Source organism: Anopheles stephensi, chromosome 3 (assembly GCF_013141755.1).
Source record: "Anopheles stephensi strain Indian chromosome 3, UCI_ANSTEP_V1.0, whole genome shotgun sequence".
NCBI lineage: Eukaryota > Metazoa > Arthropoda > Insecta > Diptera > Culicidae > Anopheles > Anopheles stephensi.
Window position 1 is genome coordinate 55,173,076 of NC_050203.1, and position 27,202 is coordinate 55,200,277.

A 27,202-nucleotide genomic window follows, 5' to 3' on the forward strand; every position below is an offset into this window, starting at 1 on the left:
AACATACGGTTTGACAGCCGTTTGTTATGCTGCGATACGTGTCTACAGGGCGTGCCATAATAGTAGGTATAGTTTTAGACAACCGCATAACGATTTATTTATGTTTTAGATGCTTCCAAGAAGCATTTTTTGTTGTTGTACATTCAATACTAGCGAACACGCCGCATGAATTTGTTCGATGGTTCTTTGATTATCACAAAATATTACACCAATTCCCTCTGCAGTTCAGTATCATTCACGTCATCAAAAGTGCCGTGATGTGATTTTCTAACACAGCTTGCGCTAAATTGGCATTGTTTTTCACCGCCAGTGAGTAGGCGGACTCTCCATCTTCGTTCGTATCGGTAAAGCTGGCCCCGGCGTTCAACAGCTCGTTGCAAGTGTGCGGATGATTGCCGGCCGCCGCATACATGAGCGCAGTATTGCCCACAATGTCCATGTGATTAACAACCGCTCCCTTGTCCACCAGCAATCGTACGATCTCGTTGTGCCCACCGGCACCGGCCAACAGGATGGGTGTGATCATATCCGTTGCCTGCTTGTTAACATCTGCACCACACCTAAAAGGCATGCCATTTGAAGTAGTTAACAGTTTGTAGATTTTAGAAACAAAATACGTACTTTATCAGTATACTGGCTGCAGCCAGCTGGCCGTAATAGCACGCCCAGTGTAGTGGTGTAAAATGGTCAGAATCTACCGCATCGACTGCCTGTTCGGCTCGCACCTGCTCCTCGGTTATTTCTCCTTGGCCCGTTTTTTCGTGAAAATTTAGGCAAATTTCACTGGGAATGTTTGCTTCGGTGTTTCCGCGCTGCAGATTTGTTAGCACCGTGTTTGATGGTTTGTAGGGCAGGAAGGCACTTTTCCTTTTGCCACTCGCCAGCAGCAGCGGATTGAAATCGATTTTTCTGTACAAGAAAAAGTAAAACCGTGATAGAGGTAGTGGAGAAAGAAAATGCCTTGGTGAATTGAAATTACCTATCCTCGTCAGAATTGGGCGACGAGCTCATCGTGGATCGCGATTCTTTGAGGGGTTGTTTTGTCCGCTGGTCTTTATTTACATTTTAAATCAAATGGTAAACACACATTGACAGGGTGTGTCAACGTGACCAAGATTCATATAGTAAGGTAGGGACGCTCTATTTCAAATCGTTCAATTTATTTTCTTTTAAATAAAAAAAAATAAAAAAAACACGAACAAACGAAATGCTTAAACAGAAACCGGTAAAAGACTCGAGAAGGCCCCCCCCTGACAAAACTTGTTAGGCGCTGTAGGATTTACGCCTAAAGATATGCAATCCGCAGTACACGTTGCGAGAGCTTCACAGTGAGCTTTCAGTGTGCTTTCAGTGTGGTCAAAATTGGTTGATGAAAGTCGAATAAAATATTGTTATTATTTGATTAAAATCCCCTCTCCGCTAACCATACCATTCATTTTGGGTTACAGGGCTTCGTACTAGTTTTCAGTCGCACTAGGGGTGAACAATCGGGTCTAAAACATGCACGGCGTTCTCGGACGGTAACGGAACAGTAATTCGATGAATACTTGTTACCTTGCATTGATATTCAGCAAAGGAGGAAACATAAGAATATCATAATCTCAAACCACTTGTTACAATGTATTGTATCAAGTTTTACTCGCTGTCTATTAACAGTATTAAGGAACAATGCACAATGTTTACATCAAATGGGTTTTGACCATATAGAAATCCCACCGTACAACAAAAATGACAGGCCACAGTGCTGCACACAAAAGATTCTAGGGGGGGCCTTCTCGAGTCTTTTACCCAGAAACCAATTACCGGATAGCTTTTATTACTATGTATATACGCCTAGCTGACTCGTTGAAGAGAATTGTACTACCACAAAACATTCATACATCCATGCCTCTAGCATGGATGTGTACAGATTTTCTAGCAACAATCAATTTTGCTCTTGTATCAACAAATGCACGCAGAGCCGACCACCCATTCATTCCTTTTCCTCTTCCTGCAAACGCAAAATGTCTGCTTTGTTCATGAAATAGTAGCTCGGTTGCCGTCCCTTTAAATCCTTCAGTACACGCTTGGCGCCATTCTTAATCAAAATACGGCTCAATGCTTCCACGTTGCTTACTCCCATTGCATAGTGCAACGGGGTGCGTTCCAGCTGTAAAAAAAAAGAAAAGAACAGTCTTGAATACACTTAAACCAATAGCGTGCAAGTAACGTACATTGTCCCCAATCTTGAGCGCAGCCTTAAAGTTGCTCGCCAAATAATCGACTATGTCTTCGTTTTCCATCAGTATGGCTATGTGCAACGAGCAGCGGCCTTTAGAGAAGAACAAAGAAATATAAAATGAGCTAATAGCTTACAAGAAAAAATACTTACCATAATAGTTCTTTGCACGAACAAGCTTGGCACCATCCGGCAACTTTGAAAGATTGACAACGGCTTCAAACTTTTTCTGCCTTATGGCACCGAGCAAGTTTTCTCGATTTTCCTGAGTCAATAAAATAATTACGTTAGTGTTGCGAATGCAAGGGCTGTGTAAGTATCTCACCTCAAATGTACGTATTCCTTCCAAAAATCGCACAATGTCCTGATGCCCACGAGAACTAGCTACCTGTTCGATGGTGGTCCCATCCGGAGCGACAACATCCATGATGTGATCGTACCCTTCCAGCAGCATACCATTCAGTGCATCAAGATCACCTAAGGAGATGATTTTGAGGGGAGAACGGAAGGATTCAGAATCTCCAGTTTTAGTTTCAGTCATTGTTAAATTTGATGGCCTGTACACTTTCTGAAGAATAACCAGCCCCTAAGGGTATGCAAACGCATGATATGTCTGACCAAATTTTGAAGAATTCTGATACCAGTTAAAGATTTTACTCAAAAATTGCATACTTTTAGGTGTCATCGATAGGGGGAAATTCAAAGACTATTGTACTAACTACTGAAATTCTTTAACTCGTTATTCTTCAAAAATTGCATACCGTTTGGCGTTATTAATCGAAGAAACGGCTTGTTATCAAGAGAACTATCAAACGCATAGGATAAACGACTAATCTACTACAGCTCATACCTTTCGCTACCAGCCCGATAAGGTAGCGATCTATTTCTTTGGCATTATCGGGCTGGGTCGCTTGCAGTGCAACGTCTCTAGCTGTACGGTACAGCTCATCCCGATACGTTATATTAGTGCCGGACTCCTCAATCAGCTGAATGAGCGCGTTTCTACCATGTGATCGAGCACAGGCAAAATGTAGCATGCTCTGACCATGCTCATCCTGTAAAATAAAAGATCGTTTAAATGGATTAATCCCCATTAAAGCCGTAATCTCATCTCCTGCCAACTGTACCCGATCATCGGATGGTGCCGGTACCAAATCCGGCTCATCGGGTGACGGTTGATTTTCATCCCGAGCGTTCGATTCCATCGGTTGGGCAGGAGCCACCGTCCCTTGAACCGGTTCCGGTTGGATCGTTTGCTTGCTCGAGCTTTCCAGCTCCTTCTCAGCCGCTTGCTTAACGGAACCTTCGATGAAGTTATTGTTGGTATCGTTATCCGACTCCTTGCGCACCGTTTTGGATTTCTGATTGGCAAAGTTGAACAAATAGTTTGCTAGATAGGTGATGGGATCAGGCGGCCGTTTATTCGCTACCTCCGTCAGTCCCTTGATGAGCGGATCTCCCAGCGCTAAAGGGCAGACAAAGTTTGACGACGATATCAATCTATGGCAGTAATCGATTGATTGATGGGCGGGAATCACGGTATGGTACTTACATGTAGCCAAGTATCGTCCTTCCTCGGTACGGAATAATGGTATCTCAACCTGTTGCTCGCCCAGCTCTGGAAGAAAGAGTAACATAAACAGAAAAGAATTTTAAATTTTCGATTCACGTTAAAAGTGAGAGCATTCAACAACAATATCAGCACACATATACAGCTTAAGCATAGCACAGGGTTATGCGGATGCGAAAGCACTAAGGTACTCAGAGTGAACAAACTACCAACAGTAATGCAAATTATAATGAAAAATGTGATTGATAGATGGCTTATGCTATACGATTGCAAGAACTGTCATGTTTAATTCTTGTTGCGTAAAACACTGCCAGGCTTAGCAATTGCTAGCAAGGACAGTCGAAATGTCTCGCAAAGAAATAATTAGATCAGAATGAACGCAGCAGGAAGGCATGCGAGTTGTAATTACAGCAATGAGGGCAAACTTACTGTGAAATGAGACAGATAAAGAGGCAGGCAGAAAGAAGGAGCGGGAAGGAGTTGTGGGGACAAATAGTTACGATAACACCCTTTCCGGTCATGGCAGCACCAAGGCCCATGATCAGCGTGGAGTAACTCGGTTGCTCAGTGTCGGTCACGCACACGCACAGCACTCCATCAATAGAACAGTACAACGAATTGTCACACATGGCCACAACGAATTATTTTTTTTGCGATAGAGTAGGAATGATTGATGCACAAATAAGGTACTAAACTAAACTCATCGCAAAACCAAGGCATGGCTCTACTAACCCGGAGCTGGAATTGTCTGTGTGTGTTCCTCCCTGGTTTCCTCCCGTCACGATCACACCCGATCGTGGGTCTCCTTCTTTCTCTGTCTCTTTCTCCTCTTCGCATGCATGCGTATCGGTTTACTACTTGCGCGCGTGCTGTTACTATGGTAACGATACAGGAGAGCGCAATGCGCGATAGGCGAGGAAACTCTTATGAATGTCGCACACGAGGACAATATATGGATGGTTTTTTTTACATAAAGTTCGCATATAACTACCACACCCACCACTACCACAACACAGGAAACACTAGCGTACATACTACTACTTTGCGCCCGCTAATTGCGCCAGGCAGCAAAGCGCACTAGCTGCGCGGGAAACAACAAGGGGTTCAAACTGCTCGGCACGTGGCTACGCTGTCGGTACACGGACAGTGTTCGGGATCTTCCTTGCCATGCACGGGCAACGTTCAGTTTTGCGGTACAGAGCCCTCCGCAGCCAGGCTGTGTTTCTTCTTACGAAATATGCGCAGCAACGTTGCGGCAATGTGCAACGAGTTCGACATCGACAGTTCCTTCTCGAGTGCGACGACGTTCGTAATGGCGCTGCTAAAGTCCTGAAACAGTTGCCACTCGGTTTGCGCGAGACTGCGCATATTGCACATCCGTACCGAGGGAAGTCCATCGTCGGTCAGAAGATGCAAGCCGCGTACAACGCACAGATGGCGCAGGTTTTCCTGCTCCTTGCGCAGATGGGGCAGAACAAGCGTTAGGGTGAACTTTAGACCGGTGCCTAGAAATGAGGGCCGCGATAGGAGGTACCCGAGGAAGTAGCTGTGCTTGAACTGGATCCACTCCTCGAGGTAGTTCATGGCACGGCCAACTTTCGAGTACGCTGCGCCAATCGAGGCTGGATCCTTGCTTTCCGTGCAGCACAGCAACCTCAGGTGGTCCTGCGTGTTGACCCACACTGCTAGCCCCCCGTCAACACTGACGTACACACCCCGGCCGTACGGCCAGTACCGTCCATTAATGGCGATTGATTCGGCCGTCTGGTACGGATCGGTATGATCCAGCAACGGTATGAGCAGTCCGCTGGTGGCCAGCACAGTGCGGATTTCCGAAGGGTTTTCCAATATTTCGTTCATACTGTAGTACGTGCCGAGTTCCGTCTCACCGATAGCGCGCACAAAATCCATCGACAGTACCCTCGCGGTAATGACACGCTCCACCTGTTCCAGCTGGGCAATGCCCAGGTTGAGTGGAAACTCGTATGCATCCAGATTGCGTGCACACTCGATGACACAGCCGGTAATGTACTTGCCCGACGTGTCCAGGTTTAGCTGCACACTGTCGGGGTTTTCGCGCAGAATGTTACCATTGCTGCTAGATGCTGAGGTAGGTCCTGTTTCAGGCTGTTGATCGTTTATTGCGTAGCGCGGGAAGTACTGCATCGCAGGGTGAGGCATGAACGGTTGCGTCGCCTCCATACAGTGGACGTCCTTGATTAGTGGTACGAGAAACTCCTGGAACACGACAAACACATCGTAGTCCGGTATGACGATACCGACGTTCAAATCCTCATCCAACCGCTTCTCCTTGGTCGCCTTCTTCATCGCCGGCCATATCACGTCGAACAGATTGTGATCTAGACGGGTTTGTCGCTTTTTCACCTTATCGAACACACTTCGCTTGAGGAAGCGCGCCAGGTACGAGGTGATCAGGATGCGGAGCGATGAGGCACTGCCCGGGACACTGTTGGTGGGCAGCCCGACCGCTTTCACTAGATCGTCGATAGGTTCGTGGATGATTTTGAAGCATCGTTCCAGTGTGGTCAGCGTGTCGACATCGTCCAATGGACGGCGGGCACTGTGCAGATCGTCCGGAACTGTTCCATCGGCGGGATAGGGTGTGTTGAATTGAAGAGCATTTAAGTTTATCAACAATCAGGGCAGGGCGTGTTTTACGGGCTTAGTAAAGCTTTGTTAAAATATAGTGTATAATTTTCCTTATCGATGCTACGGTACGGTAGTACTGCTGGAATTATCATTTATCAGTGATTGAGCAATGGGAAAAGTAAAATGACATGAATGTTCAAAAAGCAAAACCAACGATTCAAAGTTCGCTACCGCTGTTCGCACTGCTGTTACACGGATACTGTGCAAAGGACTTCGAAACTAAGGTTTGTATTGTGTGCGCCATCGCGAGGATTTATAAAACAAAAGTCCAATGACGAAAAACCATGTGTATTAACCTTTTCTAGGATATCTTGTAATTTAAAAGCGCCTGAAAGTATGCAATGAACTATGCATGCGTAGCATCTGAAGCCTCAGCAAATGGACAAACTGTGATTCGATTTAAAGATTAAATTAGATAGTACAGTTTAATATTCGCCTTGTAAAAGACTTGGAAAAGCTTTACCTAGATTATCTAGCAAGATTGAATATATAGCCCCCAGTCATCGAGTGCTCAAGATTGAAGGGAGAAAGTGCCAATTCAATATATAGCCATATTTTCTTAGATCGTACTGTGATTACTAGACACTGTCTTTGATCGTTGTGAAATGTGTTACTTGCATACATTTAGGCGTTTTTCGTATAGAGATGAACAAATTTCGACGGAGTGTTTTTTTTATTCTTTTACCCGGTCGATACTCTGACGAGGCATCATTTGGCCCGTTAAACAAGATACTGATTGATGAAATCGTCTTTCTATCTACATTGTTTAACATTGTAACATCGTTGAACTATTTGAAACATCAGCTGAAAAAGTGTCGTTGTTTGTCTCAAATTTCATAACTGAAGGCTGTTTGTGAACAAAATTGCATAACTGCAGGCGCTTCCTTTCAACAAACAATTGCTTAGAAAAATCATCCCAAAACTATCTAACTTTGCAAAAATACTATTGAAAAAAGCGTAATCATTTGTAACTTTCACAATGGCGCACATTCAAAAACGGAAACAGGCGGTACTAAAATTAAGTAAACTGTCACAATTGGCACCGCTCGGCATGGAGTTCATTTGTTTGTTATCAAACTGAGGGGAAAAAACACTAAACACGGTAACACAATACGCCCGCCGGGGGGCCAACATTCGCTTCTATCACTGTTTTACCACCGTTTCGATCCGTCCAGCTTACCTTGATCGTTCAGCATCTCATCGGCGAGTTCCTCCTTGGCACCATAGTCGCGCAACAGTTGTCGATGGGAAAGGATGCCCTGGGACTGCACGTGACCCAGATAGTATTCGGCCGAATGGTTGAGCTGATCGGAACGGAATGAAAGTGACTGTTAGATGCATGCACCACCGCCACATTCGTCGGGCGATTGGAATCGATCGGTGCTGTCTGCAATTCGATGCAGTTCGATCGATAGAATGCTCGATGTGAAGCTGCATATTTCATGCACTTAATTTAACCACAATCTAACGGAACTCTTCTGCATCGTTTACCCTTTAAGTTGCTGGTACGTTTCTGACTGGTAAATGTCGGTTCGGTAGAAGTTGTGACATATAATTTACATACACAATCCGCTTCGCGGTCCCGGCTCGCCCGAAAGTTTAGCGCATAGTGTTATGAATGATTAAGCGCCGCACAACCTGTATACTTACATTGTCCTCCACCTTCGGGTTGGCTCCGAGATGTGTTAGAAGATTGTAAAAGTGGCCGTTGTCCTTCAGCGTGGCCGCATAGTGTAGCGGCGTTCGTCCATCGTCGTCCGTCGCGCTGAGTGTCTCGGGAAAGCGACCGGCCAGATACCGGACAATGCCTGCAAATAAGAGCCGGAAACAAATGAATGGTTTTGTCCCACAATTAGTCACCTTTGGGACCGATCGGGACCGTTTATATCGATGGGTGAAGAAAGTGTGTTCTCTTCCGCGTGCGCCATGCTAGCCGGACGACCCAACAGTCACAAATGAAGACGCATTTTCTTACGCTTACACCCCAAGGTGGTAAAACGGGATGTCACCGTTTTACCACCGCACCAGCCCTGAAGGACGGTGAGGAGTACAAAATTATGACACAGAAGAAGACACGCTAACGTGTTTCGTGTCCTTCGTTGGCCTCGTTAGGTATGCATCGCGTGAAAACGGCTTCCCGAGCCGAGTTGATTTGTCAACCGGCAAACGGGAACGCGCAATGTAAAACAATCGATAAACAATCGAACAGACAACGATTACACAGGTGTACGTGACGCATCAGCCATTTTGACGCTCATTACGTTCAAGCGTGCTGGTGGCAAGGTGTTGTTTAGCTCCTGCACCAATAATGACCACGGTATCGACCAGTCGAATCGGGTAGATTGTGAGATGAAATTTTCGGAAGGACCCAAGAGAAAAGGTGGCGTACCTGCATGACCGAATATTGTCGCCACGTGCAGGGGTGTTGCACCGTGCGGTGATACCTCATCCTTTGCCGTGGCAAATTTACGTCTGTCCAGTGCCGACTGTAAATCACGCAGGCTTCCCTCGCGTGCTGCCAGATGTACGCGCCGTATTTTACCCTGCAAAAGTGAACGACAGGTGCGTTAGGGGTTTGGGGCGGGGAAACAGATGTACAGCCGTACAATGGGCTAATGAGGTGAGGCAAATTAAATGACCATTAGGGAATATTAAATCATAAAATCTTTGTACTTGGGTTGGTGAGAGGTAAAGTGAGAAACTAATAAATAAATTGGGGTTTTTATCAACCCACATTTCTATGATCAAATTTAGTTTTTTACTTGAAAACTCATATTTGATGTCTAACGAACAGTTTGCTCAACAGCGCCTATAAGTATGCATTTTAAAATTATTTAAAATTTTGTGCCTAAAAGTATGGAACATAGTATTATTTGAAATTTTGCCGAGCCAGACTCTGGACTAGGGCGGTCCGGTGGCCGAGACGATAACGGCGCCGGTCTTCACACGGCAGGACCGGGGTGCAACTCCCATCCAGACCCGCCTCCCCGTACGTAGGGCTGACTACTTTACTACGGGTAAAATCGAGTCACAGAAAGCCAGAAATGGCAGGCCAAGATCTCACAAGGTTGTAGTGCCGAGGAAGAAGAAGAAGAAGACTGGTTAAAGACATTTCAAAATGGAGTTTTGCTTTTTGTCTTCTTGGCCCATCAAATAAAATCGGCAATGCAATACATTAGTGATTTTTACTTCATCTTTAGGTTGTCATCAAACCAAGGATAATTTTCCACGTTTAAATTTACTTTTCTAGTTGAAAATTACCCAAAAAAAATCTTGATGTGTATCGCATAGTTAACTAATTGTTTTAAAGCGCCTGAAAGTATGCAATGTCTAATTTTTGAACAATTTTGTTTGACCAAACTCTGGTTGAATAATTTTCAGGCTTTTTTCAAAGTTCTCTTGTTACTTTTGGCATCTCGGTCCATCTAACCAAAATAAGCATGAGCAATAAGCATACATGGAATAATAATAACAATATTTTTAATATCATTAATTATTAATCAATAATATTTTTTAAGAATAGTTTTCTTTATTGAATGTTACGTTTCAACTTGAACATTCCTCAAAAAAATCGGGATGTCTCACGGATAGTTTCCGTAGTGTTTAACAACGCCTCAAAGTATACAATAATGCATTTTAAACTATTATTCCTGAGACAGATTCTAGCCAAAGAAATTTCAAGCTAGTTCTGGAGATTTTCTCCATAGTTTTACGTTTTTAGATTTTTTCGGCCAGCTGTAATAAAATCTATCTAGATCCTAACATTGCATACCTCCAGGCGCTTTATCTTGCATACCTTCAAGCGCCTCACGGGAAACATTTAAACCCTGGAGGCTTACACATTATTAAGCTTTGGCAACAAATGTTTAAATGCATCAACGACCTGCACTTACCATGTACGCCGGAACATTGTCCAGAAAGGCCTGTATTTCCGACTGTTCCGACTTTCGTCCGATTAACTGCTTTCCTTCGCCGTTAAGCACGATTGCAGCCAACTGCTCTAAATCTGCAGCATCAATAGCGTCCTGCACTGTTTGCTGTATCTGTTTTACAAAAGATAAGAGCACATAACAAAAAAGCGGGAAGGCAATCAGCATTAGTCCATACAACATAACTTCAATGTAGCACACTAGCTAACCAGCACACAAAACACCAAGCACGACGAATCTAGGACGATCGATACGATGTGAATAAATGAGCTGTGTTGAAGATCGTTTCCGTGCAATAGGACACAACGGAATGGCTCTCAAACGAGTTTCTTAGTAGCGAATTGCTCGTGGAACAAAAGCGACACTCACTAAACTACACGAAAGCTACTAATACGAAACGAGACACTACACGGAACACAACGACTAACGGACACCATACAAATCAAGAATTACATTCGGCTGCTCGTTAAGTTCTACTGCTGGTTCGTTTTGAGACTGGAGCTGTCCTTGATCTGGTTCTCCCTGTACTGTTCCTTCAATTTCCAGCACTTGGCTGGAAAGTTCAGTACCGTTGGCTGATTTTGGTGAGACGGATTTCGCTGTTGGTTGCGTTGCTGTGTCTGCCTCGTTGGATGGTTCTGTAGATTCCTCTAATATTTGTTGCGCCGATGTTGGTTGGTTGGCAGGATCCTGCTCTCTAACGCTCGCAGCACTTTCTAATCGCGTTGTAGTTGATTTCTACGCCCGAGGTACCGATGATGTAGTAAGCAATCGTTCATCAGTAAACAGTTAACAGTAATGCAAATAAGAAATCCAATGAAAAAAGGGAAGGAACGATACCATTCCGCCATTAGTAATCATTAGTAGCGCATCTGTGTAACGCATCTTCGGGCGAAACAATACTGTTCACCGCATAGATAGTAACGCATTTGGATGCATTCAGCAAGAGAACGCAGTGAACGCAACAACGGCACACGGGTAGTATAGAGTTCCTCAAGAAACGAGCAAAGATACAACAGCAGCAAAACTACTTGTAGCCATCAGCGGAATGTGAAATTGCATTAAAAAGAATGAGTAGCAGAAAACGAAAGCAAAAGAACAAGACGTTTTACATGAAATGCTTGGTACTATATTTGAGTAAAACCAACACCGACAACAAACACACATACAAAACAGTGTAAAATGTAGTAAACGAACTTTAGGGCTCACTTGCGCACACTTTCGCTCTCTTTCTCTCTCTCTCGTTCGCACAAGACAAGTCTCTGTCTGTCCTTCTCACTCGCTCAATCCCTCCTTTTATCGCTCTTCCTCCCAGTAGCTGTCGATCACAGTGTGTTTAGTGAGCGTTCACATTGTATCATTCATTCAGATCATTCAGATTCAGAGATGCTTACTATGTTTTCCATTTTTGTACGGATTTCCATTTTTGAACTGTTTACGTGTTGTACGTCCACAAACAAGCTTGCTAACGTTCTACTACAACCCTGCACAAACGTCAACGGCGTGTGATACAAAGGCACAGTAAAGAGATACTAAGCTCTACAGCAGCTAGTAACTAAGCGCACTAGTACATTAGTGTGTGTGCGTGTGTGTTTTGCTGTTTATAAGCTTACTAGAGAGGTGCTGGCGTGTTTTGGATAGGATTTGGTTTTGTTTTTTAAAGAAATTGGGCACGACACTTCCTCTTTCTCTCCGATACACACGGACACACAATTACAAACAAACACGCACACATACAAACGTACACACGTTCGCGTTAGACAGCGATCGGTAGTATTGATTGACGATTAAAACAGAAACAAATGTGACGGCAAAGCCTTGGATCTAGGATCGTTCGATATGAGTTGTTCAATGGCTGCAGGTACTGTTAGTCCTTTGCTACTCACAATTCGATGAATGAAATTGGTAATGAAATTGGCTACGGTCTATATCTGGCTTGAGGATTGCAATTCTACTTGATGGACGTGTAGTTGAAGCTCTTGAGATTTTTGAAGGTAGATTTGCTTTCAATTTAGAAAGTGTAGATCATGTTCCACTGTCCACTACGCTTGCTAAGTTCTATCACTCCAATCAGCAACAACAGTTACAGATCCAATGATCGGTTTTGCTCTAGGGTTGATTTTTCCCATTTTCCCCAATTTTGTGACAAAGTTCCAAAAAAACTCGCCCCCAATTACAATTACTAGACACTACACAAGACAAAAAAAAAAACGATGGGACAATCCCTCTGGCGGAGGGTTTTCTTCCTTCCAAAAGTACAAATGTGTCCCCACAGTGGATGTGGTACGTCATTCAAAGGACAAAGTTTATCTATACCTCGTCAGGCGTACGGTAACTAGCGATCTGCACATCGGCATTGTTTGAATCATCGTTTGCTTCCGAATCGTCACCATCATCGTCGCCATCACCGTCCTCCTGGTTAACCGTTTTCGCTCGTGTTGCGCTACTGGCGGTGGAGGTCACCGACTTCTGTGAACCGATGGATGCTTTCCGACTTTTGGTGGATGAATGAGACGACCGATTGCCCGATGGGCGGGTGGTGGGTGTGAGCGTTGACGAAGCCACCCGTGACATGGCCTCCAATGGAGCATCGGTACCGGTCGGTGGACGCGATGTGGATGTTATCGACTCCTTCGCTGAGTTTGGATACGTTCGATGGCGTCCACTTTTACCGGATGTTAGCTCGTCACGATTCTCCAGATCATTAACGTCCGGCGTGTCTTCTGGTTCAGAATGTCCATCCACGCCATTAGAAGGGGTCAATCCGTTTGAAACAACAGCAGCAGAAGATTTTCTACTAATCGGCTCCTCTACACCAGCTTGCTCTTCCACGGTGATGGTTGATTTGATACTTTTCCCTGTAGTTACCCTAGAACCGGACTGCGAGTCCGGGGTTTTAAGCGATCCTTTAGCGGATGCTGCAGAAGGACCGCGATCACCACCCGTTACAAGCTCTTCCGGTTCTAAATCCTTTCCGAGACTATCCAGTTCGATTTCGTCATCTTTCGCTAGAACCTGTTCCAGGCTGTCCTTTGACACCTCTGCCTCTTCAAGCGCGACCGGTGAAGGGTTGTCCTCCTGTTCGATCTCCGTATCGGATGCTCTGTCTATTTCGTTGCTTTTAGCACTGCCCGTAACTTTAGCTTCTCTAGCGGACGAGTTACGGCTTACTTGTGGTTCGTCTTCCGGTGCATCTAAATGACCGTTTTCTTTTACTTCCGCCGAATCTGTTATATCCGGTTCGTCATTATGTTCAGACATTCCCTCAGCTTCCCCACGATCCGATTCGGTTTGCTGTGTTTCTTGTGCTTGATCATCACCGTCCCCATCTACCTTATCGTTCGATACGACCGGGGCATCGGTTTCAGCTGCGTCCGGCGGCTGAACACTAATTTCTTCATTATGCTCCACTACCGTCCCGTCCTGTGGAGTAGACAAATTGACACACTATTTGTTCCTAGCCATTCCGACATTGATACCAGTATGTACAGTTCAGAACAAATATGTAAGACCCACAACAAATGCGCACATTCATACATACAGACACGGTTAAGAGAGAATGAAAGACAAAACTAGTACACAGACAGAGAGATAGAGAGAAGGAGAGATAGTGGTAGACGTTTTATTAGAAGAATAAGTAGTAGTGGTGCAACAGACACGCTTACACCGAGGTCGCTAGTCCCGCACCAGTACTGTTTTGGCTTTGGCTTCTGTCGTACGATGGTGTTTTTGGGTGATGGTTGGCACATGTACAGCCTAAGTCACGCTCCTCGCAAGGATACTAAAACAGTTGCTAGAAAATCTAACATTGCTCATTGCAGCATATCTAAGCGCCAGTGAAACTAAACGAGACTGGACAGATTGGTTTAATTCATTGCAGTAATTCGACGACGACACCCTAAGGATTTTGTATTAGTGTTGGTATTGTACAATACGGTACGAACGATTTATTTAATACGCCAGAACTTTATTTAGAAACATAAATATCATACGGGTAAAAGATGTTATTTTATTGTAAAGAATAACATGGTTTTAAGGCTAATTTTTCGTCTGGAAAGTTCAAAGCAAAGTTCTATTTGAATTTGAACTTCCAACGAGTATTTCGTTCTCGTGGATATGAATTCAATTTTCGTGGCGTTCTATTTCAACATCACAAAAAATAGATAAAAACGATCACCATTACTCAATACTAAACTTTAATCATTATCTTAAGAAAGTAACTTTTGATAAAAGTAAAAGTAAAAAAAACTTTTGATTACACCAGATTTTAAAATAAACTTCTTTTTTTTTAGTCATGAAGTACAATTAAATTTCACTGGATTGAGAAATATTGCAAGGAGTAAAACAAAGCTCGGAATGACATATTTTTTGAAATGGAACGTCACGAATACGAAATTCATAGCCACGAAAAAGAAGTATCGAACGGAAGTAGAAACAGTCGGTTTTGCTAAACGAAAAGCACTTTTCATGCCTTTTTATGCCTCATTTTTGGAAAATTGTACCATCTATCTTACTGTCGTGTACTGATCTTGCGAGTGTACAACCCCTAAAGGTATGCAATGTTTGTAGTTTTTATATGCGTTTTGATGAGCTTGATTGCGAACCGCAGCAAAAAGAATATTGCATACTTTTAGGCGCTGTATACTCTATCGCCAACCATTAACTGTTATACACGAAGCATTCTTTTATTTAAAATTTTTCAGCATTTTTTACATCGTAGATAGGAAGAGATGGCCGACAAAGGATCCCAAAGACCTCCCAGAAACTATGAGGATCGGAAATCGAAATAATCGGAAGTAATCACACCCGTTTCTAAATACCCATAACCGTCACCATTGTTAGTTGTTGAAAAGAGTTCTAGAGAGGCGGACCGTCACATGCCGAGAAAAAGAAAACGACTCGGTGAATCAAAGAAACATGAAGAAAAACAAAGGACAAAGAAACGATCCAAACCAATTTCGGAATGTTTCTCAAAGCCAAACTGTTACCTTTTCTTCCGTTGCTTCCTCACGATTGTCCTCCTTCTCAGACAGTGCCGCTTCCTGCTCAGTATCGTTTTCCTCCTTCGGTTTATCATCCACTACCTCGCCCTGTTCAATTTGTTTTTCCTCCGTGCTAAATAATAAATAGAGTTAAACGCTCAATTCCACAGGAAACAAAACTGATCGACGCCCTTGCATAGATACCTTTCCACTCCATTACTTTGCTGCTCGTCCCGACCCAGCTCGGTCAGCACACCGTTCGTGAGATTGTGTACCGATTTCGATTTGCTGACCGTGTCGGCCACCCCGGCACCTTCCTCGGGCGTTTCCGCATCCAGTAGATTATTCTGCGAAAGAAACGGTTTCATTCGCGTTGGCTGTGAACCCTGCGAGCATGCGATGCAAGGTGCGTTGAGATCAACCGAAGATGGGCAAGAAAAGGAGAAAGAAAAAAACAAGAAGAAAAAACGCCCCATCCCACCGCCCACCGAGAGAATCCAGCCCAGCCCAGCACGTCCCAGCAGGTGGGTTGGAGTGGTACGGATGCGGTAGATCGGTAGGTGGACAGGGACGTTTTTGTGGTTTTTGGTCGGGATAAGAAATCGGGCTGAAGAAAGCCTGGAACACACCGTAAGCTACCTCATCGGAATCGTCCGGGAGCGTAAACATGGCCCAATCGAAGTACGCCGGGAAACCCTGCTGCGATATTCGGGGCGCTTCCGGGATGACGGACAGCAACGATCGGTCAATATCGCTCGGTTTGTTCTTGTAGTGTTCGGCTGGTTTGTGGCGCTGTGGAGGTAAACAAAAAAGGGCACAAAGTTCGTTAACGTAATCGGAGCTTTTAAGCGGTCAGTTTCGAAGCTCACATCGTCCAGTGCCGTCTCGTCGGCACCGGCCTGCACGAGCAGGTTAAAGCTACGCGCGTTGTTTTTCGCGCTAGCCGCCCAATGGAGCGGCGTCTTGCCGGTGTGATCCTCATCCGACGAAAGGCTGGGCCACACGGATAGGATGTATTCGACGATCTGTGTGTGCGCCAACCCGGCGGCCTTATGCAGAGGCGTCAAACCGTTCGCATCCTTGCTGGTAAGTATGACTCTCGGTGCCGGTGGAGCCGTCTTTTCCTTCAACACATCCAGATCATTGTCTATTACGGCTTGATGAATGTCTTTAATTACACCCTGCGGTAAGTAGAGGCTCGATTAGTCCCTCACTCGGTACGGCCTATCACTCGCCCGTTCCTACCATAACGTGCGGAACGCACTCCAGGAACCGCTTCATACGCGGATGGTGTGAAGTTTCCGTCCGCAGCCGCATACCCTGACCGGCCCACAGCACTTTCGCCAGCTTGGACATTTGCTTGTGATGCAACCATATTCGAATGTTGGACGGTTTGATCGCTGTCGAAGTGTGGGTGTCCCGATAATGGAACGAACGATCCGAAATAAATGAGATTAGGAAACGGTATCGATCGATCGATCGATAGGATTGCGTGTCGCAGATGGGATGCGAACGGAACTTACCGTCTCTGCTCCTGTAATCGTTGTCCTTTGCTGCTAAGTGGTTATTCATTTGGAGTACTGCAGTAGAAACGAAACGAGTGCAAAAAATAAGCATCTTACAAGTACGGCATTCACTGTGTGGCGCCTAAAGGTATGCAATATATAAAAAATAGTTCTTTTGTTTTTCAGTGCTAATGAAGCCTATGAAGCCTATTCAACGTTTTTTTGTCTTTATTTCAAAATTAAAAATAAGCGATTGAAAAGTATAATAACTGTATCTCAACCTTTACTAAATCCTCTCCGAAGATCGTTCACATTGTCTGCATACTGAAAGCAATTGCATACATTTAGGCGTTGAAGGCAAATTATTCATTTGAATATGGAAATTGGTCAACTTTTTTCACATTTCTTTTTCCACAATAATTAATTAAGTTTAAAAGAGGCAGACAGCACTCCATCATAGAAATTTGCAGTAGAAAATACAACTACTCTATGAAGTCTTTCTTTTTCTTACCCTTTTCCTCTACCACGGATCAATATTTAACGATTGACAACAATTTTTCTTCAGCGTCAATAGCGTCTCTTAAGAATGTTTAAACACTTTCACATAATCTCGTGCTGTAAAACGAAGTAGAAGCAAAACAAAACTTTGTTCGTGTTCCAGTTTGAACAGGGGTATTAAATAATTCACCAATTACACGTAGCACAAACAACTTTCCGTTGTCAATAAAGGTAACACACTCATCAACACGATGGCCCTTCGCTGTGCATTCACTTTCGACGGTCGAATGAACCGTGAACAATTTTCTTTGCCGGTAAATTTCTTTCTCAAAACTCCAAACGAGTCACCACACAACAGAACACTCGTAGAAGCATTTAATCATCCAGCCCGCGCAACATGGGTGTTATGCGTGGCAATTGAGCAGCAAAACATGTAGTAACAAATAGGTCATGAGAACCGAAAACACATGACACACGGCTGAAGTGGCAAGCGACAAAACAACCGAACGGTGCGCGGGGGACCCTGCGATCCAAGCTGGTAGAAAGTAAAACTTCTTCTGTACTGGCAGAATCGATGGATTGAGTTGAATTTTATCGTTCCTTATTGCCACATGTGGTTCAAGGTGTTTGCCACGGTTGTACCAGGCTATCCACCGGTTCATGCGGTTCCTGAGTAAGGACTAACTTTCAAGTGTACTTTCACTGGGCAGGCACGTCAAACTGTTCCAACGTCAGGAACCGACAGCGGACAGAACAAGACTGGGACGTACCATTACCGAGCGTGGCCATGTAACGTCTGCCTGCCTGCCTACAGAGGACTAGAGAGTGAAAAAGGAAACAAAGCCAAAGGCGTCAACCATTATTACACGGACGCGTGAGAGGCGTAAGAATCTATTTCCTCTATTCGTTCTGCACCACCACAGTCCACCGCCGCGTCTCCTTCCCACTTAACTTGGTTTGATAGATTGGAAATTGATTTCCCCAAAAGATATAATTTATTCGTGGAGCTTTTAGTCCGTTTTTTTCTGTTTTGGTTGCTTGCCTCCCGCACTGCTTCGAACCGACCCCGACGGATATGGTTGCATTCCGCGTGTCATCTCCATCTGCGCTGTACATAGGACACGTGTGTACCTTCAGTCCTTTACCTCGGCACGAAAATGAGTAACACTCAAACGGCGCTTTGTCCTTGCCGGCCTCCGTCGATTAACGTTCGATTGTTTGATTCGGCTGTAACGGTGGTTGCTTTTATTGCAGTCTGGGGCGTGCCATATTGCGAGGTGTTGGGCGTGTGTGTGTGTGTGCAGAAAATTGTGAAGAGGCATGGCGTGACTGCAGATACGCACGAATACGGTCTTGGAAAGGGTACATGCAAGGTTAGCTGTTGACTGAGATGTATCGCACGTTTGAAATCAATCCGATTAAAGTGCGATATGGGAAGAAATTGTTTCGCGAATGGAATTGATTTTGAAGATAGCTCCAGCTAGTATTGACGATGAAGGATTGTACCGTTTACAAGAGACTAATAAGCGATAGGCTATGGTGCAGACGCGATCCAAGCTATTAGCTGAGATCTGATCTAGGAGACGGTCGACGTTGACAATTTTATTTGCAGAACTTTTCTTGTCTTGAACAGTAGAATCATACGTATAGTAGAGTCCTAATACTGACGATCACTGTGAAGTAACTCGTATCATGTCAGACCGATTAAAGAATGAGGATGCTAAAAAAACCAAGCGGTCCAGTGGCCGAGGCGATAACGGAGCCAGTCTTCACACGACATAGCCAGGATTTAAATCCCATCCAGACCACCTCCTCGTAGTGAGGACTGACTATCCAAATACGTGGTATCATTAAGTCCAGCAAGCCAGATATGGCAGGTAGGACCCAAAAGATCGTTAGGCCAAAGAAAAAAAAGAAGAAGGATTTGGTTCTCTTCGTAGTTGACCTGTTTCTCAAGTATACTAAAATTATTAAAAGAAAATCGAAAAAAGCGATTGCTTACCTTCCGGCGCTACGAAGCATATGTCTCTGCTTCGGGGAATTGAGGATCGTAATGTACTTGAGCTATTTGTCATTTTCTTCATCGTTTTACGGAAATATTTACTTTAATTTGGTTTACAAAAGCTGCGCACAGACACGGCTTTACAGAAGAAAGAAATCCTTGGGAAACAAAGTCCTCTCGAAGCTCATAAATAACAAGTATGCTAAAAAATATTAAAGTGTTATCAAATTGATGTAAAAGACTCGAGAAGGCTCCTCCCTGTCATAATTTCTTCGTCACTATACGTTTTACGCCTAACAGTATGCAAACCGCAGTACACGTTGCGAAAGCTTCACAGTGTGCTTGCAGTGTAGTCAGAAATAGTTGAATAAAGTCTAATGAAATATTGCTTATTATTTAATTAAATCCGCTCCCCTCCCTCTCCCCTCAATCCTTAGTAGTCATTTTGGCCTGAAATTTCTATTTACTTAATCTCGAACACATAAGGGGTGGACAATTTGGCCTAAAACTCGCATGGCATTCTTGGACGGTAACGGATTATTTATTCGATGGATACTTGTAACTGGGGATAGATATTCAGTAAAGGAGAAAAAACGGAATTTAAACTGGGTAAATCACTTGTTATAATGTATATTATCATATTCTACTCAGTGTAGAGTAATAGTGTTGAGAAACAATTCACAATGTTTTGATCAATCGAGTTTTAACCGTACAGAAATCACACTGTGCAACAAAAAAGACAGGTCACAGTGCTGCACACAAAAGATTCTTAGGGGGGCCTTCTCGAGTCTTTTACCTTTTAATTTAATACAAAACAATACTTTCGTCGTTTCATACATATATCGAATTTATGTGAAAGTATTTAATTGAATTTAAGTCAAAATTACAATGAATATTCCTTCTACACTGATATTGTTGTAAGACCACAGCATCAGCGGATGAAGCAGCCAGCCTGCTCGACGTCGTTAACGGCTGACAAGGCACGATCGAAGTTTATGCCAAGTTTTACGATCATGGATCACAAAGAGGGAGGCGATACCGAGCGCTCACAGGTATTTGCCGTTCCTGCACACATTCCCAACACGTTATCCTGTTTACTGTCCAACTTCTGATTTACTCAATGTGTAAATCAAACTATTGCGATTTAATAGTATAAGATGCAAGTTTTTGGGATCATAGTTAATTATCTAATTGCTTTTAAGACAATACCGCACACAAATAAAAAAGCCAAGACCTCTTGGGTAAAAGATGAAGAAGCAGACAAAATTAACGACTGTTGCATACTTTTAGGCGCGTATTGAATGCACTTATATCAAAGTGTGTGTGTGTGTGTGTGTCCACTTTCGTAACATTAGAGGCGAGCAAAAGACTGTAGATCTGCAGTTCCATCATTTGCTGCAGTTCAACGACAGTCTTGACCATCAATCGCATGCTTTAAGCTGCTGCTTGCGCCTCTGAGTACAGTCAACAGCACATCATTATTTAATTTCCTTTTGAAAATAATGATTTATCGATTCGCTCCGAACCACGTGCTACAGTGGAAAACGATTCGAAGTAAATTGTTATTTGCATAGAGTGGACTGCACACGCCACCCGACAGACAACGGGCAAATGTCATTCTCATTATTCTCGGCTTCCCGTGAATGGAAGGAACTCCGTTTCCGTTTCGCTTTGCATTAAACAGCAACTTGTACAGAAACCCGGTTTTCAGAATGAACCCTAGTCCAATTGCTAAGAAATAATCCATCAAAATCATTCCCTTATCCAACAGATTACCACAGACATTGCTGCCGTACACATTTTATTTGAGACATCATTCGTTCCACAGGTAAGTGGTGCTTTTAGAGAGGTTCAACATGCCCGGCAGGATTGAGCTATCCGGTCTGAGGAAGTGAATGACACTTTCAAGACAGTTCGAACGCACCGATGCGTAAGTGCCCGTCCAATGACCTTCGAATGTGAATGACTTTTACAAATTGGCCGTGAGTGTCCGTGAGACCGACAGACCGATCCTTGATTTTGACACGTTGTAAAGGTAAATCGAAATGATTGACATTGGAGCAGTGGCTTCCAAACGAAAGGTCAAACTATCGCTATTGATGCGGTGTCAGGGAATACCGGGGTACAGCAGCAAAGGTACTTTACTTAACTAGCCTGTCCTCAACCCGTCTTTTTAGATGACAGTTCTTAGACGAGCGCGAGCGTGTATCTTCCAAGGACTCGTAATAAACTTAATTGAGCTTTTGTTAGAGTCGCCCCGTGTAAATGACGTTAAAACGGGTTAATAGCATATCCCGAGGGTGTGCATCGGAGCACCGAATGGCATTGGAGCAATCTACTCTCACCTTGAAGATACTGAGGGCTGAGAAACATGCAGAAGGATACATACATCGATGTTCTTAAAATTGGTGACATCTTTGTAGAAAATAGAGCCTGATCGAATGCTCGAGGCCACAGCTATCATCATCAGCAGCAACAACAGTCCGATGATGAAGAGAGAGAGAGAGAGAGAGGGTGGAAAACAAGCTGGCGTGACAGTGGATTATTAAATAGCTGGACATGTCTGAGTCATTGGGTGCTGCCGGCCGATCAGAATATGGAACAGATAAACAAAAGCGGCCGCCGCTATATAGTCATCAGCACGTAGACTGATCCCATTCCCATCGCCAGTATTTAGGAACATTTGTGGTGGTTTAATACATTTAAAGCACTATGTCTCTCACAGGCCGATATATGTACGATAGGCCTGTAATTTATTTCCGGTCAGTATTGGTTCGATGTCGGCCCGCAATGACACACTTTACGTGATGTGTGACACCGTTTTTCTTTGCGGCTTATTAATGTGTGGGTAGCCGCCACCAGTGTTATTTTCGAGCCGCTATCAATTATTAAGCCTACCAGCACTCGGGATAGCAACCCGAATGACGCCAGTAACGCCGGCAAACGGCATCGAACATGTCTCGAAAAACGGCCGGTTTGGATTATTCAGCGTGATGTATCTAGGTTATCGAAATAACTGTAATAACTGTCAACAAGTGTCGTTTGGTGCGCGGATGACATTTAAAATAGATTAATTAGACACGGTTTGACCTCTAAATCCGGGGTCCGGTTTTCCAAAATCTCGAACATTGCGATAGATTTGTGCGCGACAAGCATCGAGAAGCAGATGAATGTACATAATTGATCTTTTTAATTCATTTTAACTAACGATCAAGTCACGCCCAGTGCTTTTAAGCTGTGTTAAAAAAGTAAAAAAAAACTTGAGAACACAAAAATCAAGTGTTTTAACATAAAAAAGCTCATGTTTCTGTTAAATCCCTACACCTTTGCCCCGTACTTAACGATCTGTTTTTTTTCGCTCTCCACCAATACAGAAACTATTGCAAACTTTATGTCCTAGACCTAAAGTAACGGAAAAACTGTTGATAGCCTTCAAAAAAATCATAACCAACCTCCTGCCACGTGGCATGATCATAAATCACTGGGCGTCTCCATCGGCGTGCGTGCCAATCAATACGCCTTCAATGTATGTCTGTATCGTGCGCATCAGGCGGGCGATGATAGAGAGAAGCGACAGCGCAAAAATGGTAAAAAGTGCCCACTCACACGAAGCATGACGGATGGGTTCTTTCAATTTCAAACAAACTTACCCTTCGGTGGTGATGAATGGAAGTACAGCCCGTGAGCACGCCGACGGTGATGATGATGATGCCGTTCCCGTGCAGCTGCGTTCGGTGGTCCAGGCAGTGGCGGAAGTGTTGCCATAGCTTACTGGGGCCCTTTGGCGAAAGCTTTCACGCACACGTCTACACTGCTACACCACCAGCGGAAGAGTTCGACTGGGTGACGCTCCGTTACGCGTTGCGGACCGTGTTGTCCATCGATGAAAAAGACGAGTCACCTTAGCTAGGTTAGTTTACCGGTTCTTGCAAACCATGCTGTACGTATGGGATTTCCCGCTGTACTTCAGAGCATCAATCTGTCTATCTGTTTTTTTTTTTTTTTTGTGCGCTACAGAAAGTAAACAGTTTCGTAAGCTTGCGTGGTTCTTTGGCCGGTCGCCATGTTGGACCCCCTTGTTTACCTTCTAATTACATCGAGCGCTCATTGTTTTCCAAACTGTGCTGTGGCTTACGGACGGGACCTGTGAAATGGAGTGAGGGGCAAACGAAGGGCTCGTTTAATTTAAAAGGCTCATTTATTTATGCCTATCGTAAATCGGCACACTCGGATCAACGCTTTCCCAGAACACCGAGAAACGGCCCTATTGCGCCGTTAATTGGACCCACATTCCTGTTGTCAATATTTGTAGAACGGCTTGCTTGGATGGAGTTTGATTGCTTCCAAAAGGTGTGCTGCGTACGTACGCATTTTTGTTCAGGTTCCTGTTCGCAAGCAAATCGGGCGTGCATGCCCGAGTAGCAACACGATAATGGCTCAACAAACGGTCCGGCCAATTCACTCGCTTTCCGCACAATTACTCGTACTGCTTTTCGATAAATTATCATCATCGATCGATGATGGGCAGGCAAATGCAAAGTCCTCTCCTTCCGCACTGTCTCACATACCGCTCCCGAATTCATAGTTCAAAATGGGGGGAAAGCTTCGAGTCAATGGACAGACATTCAGGCTGGCAACAGCTACACCGCCACACCGCGCCATCATACGGACCACTGGACTGCAATCGATAAGCTTCCAAACACAGGAGAGACAGCATGGAGTCCGTTGACAAAGCATTGTCTCGTTGGTAGAGCAAAAAATCGGACCAGTGGACAAGATGGACTTAGGAGTGAAGCTTGAAACAGAATAAGCACGCTAAAAGCCTTCTGAAAAGCGAGTAGGATTAAGCAATAAGTTTGACTGTTAAACCGGCTTAAAGTAATGTTGTTTTTTGGGATGTTTCAAAATGTGGATTTTGAGTTTTTCCCACCTTTATCTCGTGAGTGTGAGCGATTTAAATGCAGAACCCATCCTGAGGTCATCTACACAGGTCGCATGTTGTCACCAGCCAAATCCATTACGGTGGCTATCCAAGAGTTTTAAACCGCTGTTTGACATTGACCCAAACTACTTCTCCTGATTCTGAGCATTTGTGTGACAAAAGAGAGCTTTCTATTTTTCTAGCTTTTAAAAGCATCATTTTCTGTTTTCTCCAACAGTGCAATAATACATTCAGTAATTGGATTGATACATTTACTCAGTAAAACCTCTGCCTCGTCCATTCGGAATTGGTTTGCACGAGATTGGATTGTCTCGTGCTGCCTGGCCTGGATAAATTGCCCTTTCCTCTCCGCTCGTATCGATCGCAGTTAAATAACGATTGTCAACGTAATTTTCAATTCCTCCACCAAAGGATTCAATAGGCAGCTGAGTTGATGCAATAGCTGCAACTTTCCAATTTTCCCTACTGCAACCTCGTGCCACGATGGCCACAAAATCAGCTCAATTTACCGAAGGACCTTGACACTCGGTAAGCTACAATACAAAGCACCCGGCTCAAAATTGTTTCCTGCTCCCCCTGGATGGAGCGTTACACTACACGTGCAAAGTGTTAATGCGTTCCGCCTGTTTTTATGTTGTTGATCAAGCACGACCATCACCACGATACATGCTTACCTTGGGATCAGATTTAGCTTTTCGAACCCCTCTTCGAACCGTCCTACATCGGCCGGTGTAATAATGATGGCGCGAAAAGGGTGCAAACGTACACGCGAAAACCGATTTCCGGCCAAATTTGGTGTAGCGTGCTAGTGCCGGCGGGAAAACTCCGGGAAAACTTTCGCTTGGCTTTTCTAGTACCCGAAATGGTCCATCAAATGGCGCAACTGACGCCTCACCGACTTGGTGCAACTTTGTTTACCGGTAGGTTAGCAATTGAACGAATACTACCATTGGCACCATGATGCACTACATTGCTCTATTCAGGTTTTGACTAGGAGACGCCGATCTTTACCTTTTGAGTAGCTGTTTTACAGCTGTTTAAAAATAAACTCACCTACACGAACTTTTGCACACACACAGGAACTTGCACACAAAAACAAAAACCGATTTACACTGTTTTCACTTTCGCTCGTAATGGTGGGAAAAGTTCCACAATAGGATCACACTTGTCGTGCTTGTAACGGAAAAGTTACTCCTCACAACCGTCACGTACATCAACTCCGGCAGTCACACCTCACGCGTGTGCACTTCACGAGGTATAAATAGCTACTGACGGATGCATTTGTGTTCCTGCACACTCCCGCGTGCGGAGTGTTTGCTTCCCGATGGTCAGTCAATCAGCTGTGGTGGTAGCGATGCAACAACACCACCCGCCCGCAGGAAGCTTCGGCAGTACCTCCACAGTTAGTTGGGGCTATGCCGTTGCGCCGCTAAGGTATGCCAGCGTAATATTCGTGGTCCTTCCACTGGACTGCTCTTTTATTTCCTTTCGTGCTAGGCACACGCACACACCAACTAACTGAACCACCGTGCTCACTCCCTCTCTCTACCCACCCAAACAAACAGCTAAAGTAGAAGAGTATCTATCCTGAAGACAGTCAAATGTGTGACGGACGGTGAGGAATTTTAACTGGAAGATGTATAATTTACTGGACACCATTTGGCCCATTTTCGGTAACGGCTTGCACCTTCACTCTCCTTGTTTCTTCTCGAAAGCCACCCATTGTCTTAATGGTCGGTTTCCAAATTCACACGCTTCTCGAAACGTACCTGTTGAGTATCGTCAAACTATTTAAATGTAAGATGTTCGAGACAGCGGGTGAGACTTTAAGTTGGCTTTCGGGTGCCTGACAGTATACAATATGATGTCAATGGTATCAGTTGTAAATGAATCAGAAACGAAACAGTTGCAAAGCTTCTAGTTAGCTCGGATTAGGTTAGCAAAGCAATAAAATTGAAACTGCATGTAATTGATTTGAATTTAGAAATCCATACTAGTACTGTAAACTCTATTTTGAAAACTTCTCTCCGATGATGGTTGGTGGCCACAACGGTAGCGGCGCCTAACTTGATCAAGGCCGTATCGTATCCCAAAATACTTTAATGGTTTTAAACCAAGAACTTTAATGATATATTCAATCAATTTGATCATATTTAACATTTCTTCTTCTTTTCATTCTTAACATAAAGAGCATCGTGGTCATGGGATGGGATGGGTGGGATTTGATCCCCGATCTTGCCGTGTTCGTTGTTGTCTTGGTTATCGGAACACTTCTTCATTTTATTTTAGCTTTGTAATCTTCTTAATCAAGATGCTTCATTTGCTCTCCTAATGATCTGAGACTCCGTGTGAGGTCCCACAGGCTCTCCTACCCAACAGCTATTCCATCACATCCTCGTCAGCCAGAGTGGCAACTTGACCCATCGCATTTCCCAGCTTGGGATATTGCTTGAACCTTGGGTGGAAGGTAGAGAATGACAGGAAAACAGGAATGGGCAACCGGCTGCCCGAACGGAGAGTAACCTACTAGTTGCGAGCTTAGCCTTAATTACTTCACGCAACTACGGAGAAACACGACAATTTTTTAATTACTGAGTTTCTCGCCTTTCATACGTGGTTCTCAAACTGACGAAACCATATTAGCCGCGAGAGGAGGCAGTTCAGTAATATTGTTGACATGACTTACGGGACTTGTATGGAGGAACATTGTAGGAGCCACTACAATTACGAGCTATATGAGCTGTTCAATATCCTCACCATTGTGCATTGAATTAGATACGCCGAAGCACCGGATAGGTAGGTACGTAATTAACGACTCATTTATACCACATTTTCACATACTAAAATATCAAATGCATTCTACATAAAAACAAAAGATCGATTTTC

At 44.2% G+C, this 27,202-nt stretch overlaps 2 protein-coding genes across 14 annotated transcripts; both read right to left on the reverse strand.

The window, feature by feature from the left end:
* Positions 1-69: 69 nt before the first annotated feature.
* Positions 70-1,112, reverse strand: LOC118513413 (ankyrin repeat family A protein 2). Its single transcript, XM_036059121.1, has 3 exons — positions 980-1,112; positions 622-909; positions 70-560 (listed from the first exon to the last, which is right to left on the reverse strand). Exons 1-3 carry the CDS (start codon positions 1,009-1,011, stop codon positions 236-238), a joined length of 645 nt encoding a protein of 214 aa, XP_035915014.1. The 5' UTR covers positions 1,012-1,112; the 3' UTR covers positions 70-235.
* Positions 1,113-1,715: 603 nt separating this feature from the next.
* LOC118513411 lies at positions 1,716-25,767 on the reverse strand. 13 transcript variants are annotated; one of them, XM_036059118.1, is made up of 21 exons: positions 23,025-23,983; positions 16,893-16,949; positions 16,615-16,769; positions 16,239-16,550; positions 16,009-16,161; positions 15,574-15,755; positions 15,376-15,502; positions 12,704-13,810; positions 10,841-11,125; positions 10,352-10,501; positions 8,848-9,001; positions 8,109-8,266; positions 7,639-7,762; positions 3,771-3,836; positions 3,649-3,683; positions 3,346-3,579; positions 3,069-3,273; positions 2,544-2,695; positions 2,372-2,483; positions 2,214-2,311; positions 1,716-2,149 (listed from the first exon to the last, which is right to left on the reverse strand). In XM_036059118.1, the coding sequence occupies exons 1-21, from the start codon at positions 23,137-23,139 to the stop codon at positions 1,973-1,975; spliced, it is 4,158 nt and encodes a 1,385-aa protein (XP_035915011.1). In that variant the 5' UTR covers positions 23,140-23,983; the 3' UTR covers positions 1,716-1,972. The 13 variants fall into 13 exon arrangements, 2 of the variants coding, with proteins under 2 accessions (XP_035915011.1, XP_035915010.1); XM_036059117.1 differs by having other exon boundaries at positions 1,717-2,149; positions 3,346-3,683; positions 23,025-23,978; XR_004906456.1 differs by lacking the exons at positions 1,716-2,149; positions 2,214-2,311; positions 2,372-2,483; ... (1 more) ...; positions 3,069-3,273; positions 3,346-3,579 and adding exons at positions 4,521-6,388; positions 25,370-25,767 and having other exon boundaries at positions 23,025-23,385; positions 23,459-23,518.
* Positions 25,768-27,202: the final 1,435 nt, after the last annotated feature.

What these genes read in the sequence shown, in the direction of transcription:
- LOC118513413 (XM_036059121.1), bottom strand. Translation starts at nt 1,011, where the DNA reads ATGAGCTCGTCGCCCAATTCTGACGAGGATAG. An exon ending in CCCAATTCTGACGAGGATAG is followed by an intron (nt 910 to 979) that starts GTAATTTCAATT and finishes TTTCTTGTACAG; the next exon opens with AAAAATCGATTTCAATCCGC. An exon ending in GCAGCCAGTATACTGATAAA is followed by an intron (nt 561 to 621) that starts GTACGTATTTTG and finishes CATGCCTTTTAG; the next exon opens with GTGTGGTGCAGATGTTAACA.
- LOC118513411 (XM_036059117.1), bottom strand. Translation starts at nt 23,139, where the DNA reads ATGGCAACACTTCCGCCACTGCCTGGACCACCGAACGCAGCTGCACGG. An exon ending in ACGAGACGGCACTGGACGAT is followed by an intron (nt 16,162 to 16,238) that starts GTGAGCTTCGAA and finishes TTACCTCCACAG; the next exon opens with CGCCACAAACCAGCCGAACA. An exon ending in CAAAGTAATGGAGTGGAAAG is followed by an intron (nt 15,503 to 15,573) that starts GTATCTATGCAA and finishes TTTATTATTTAG; the next exon opens with CACGGAGGAAAAACAAATTG.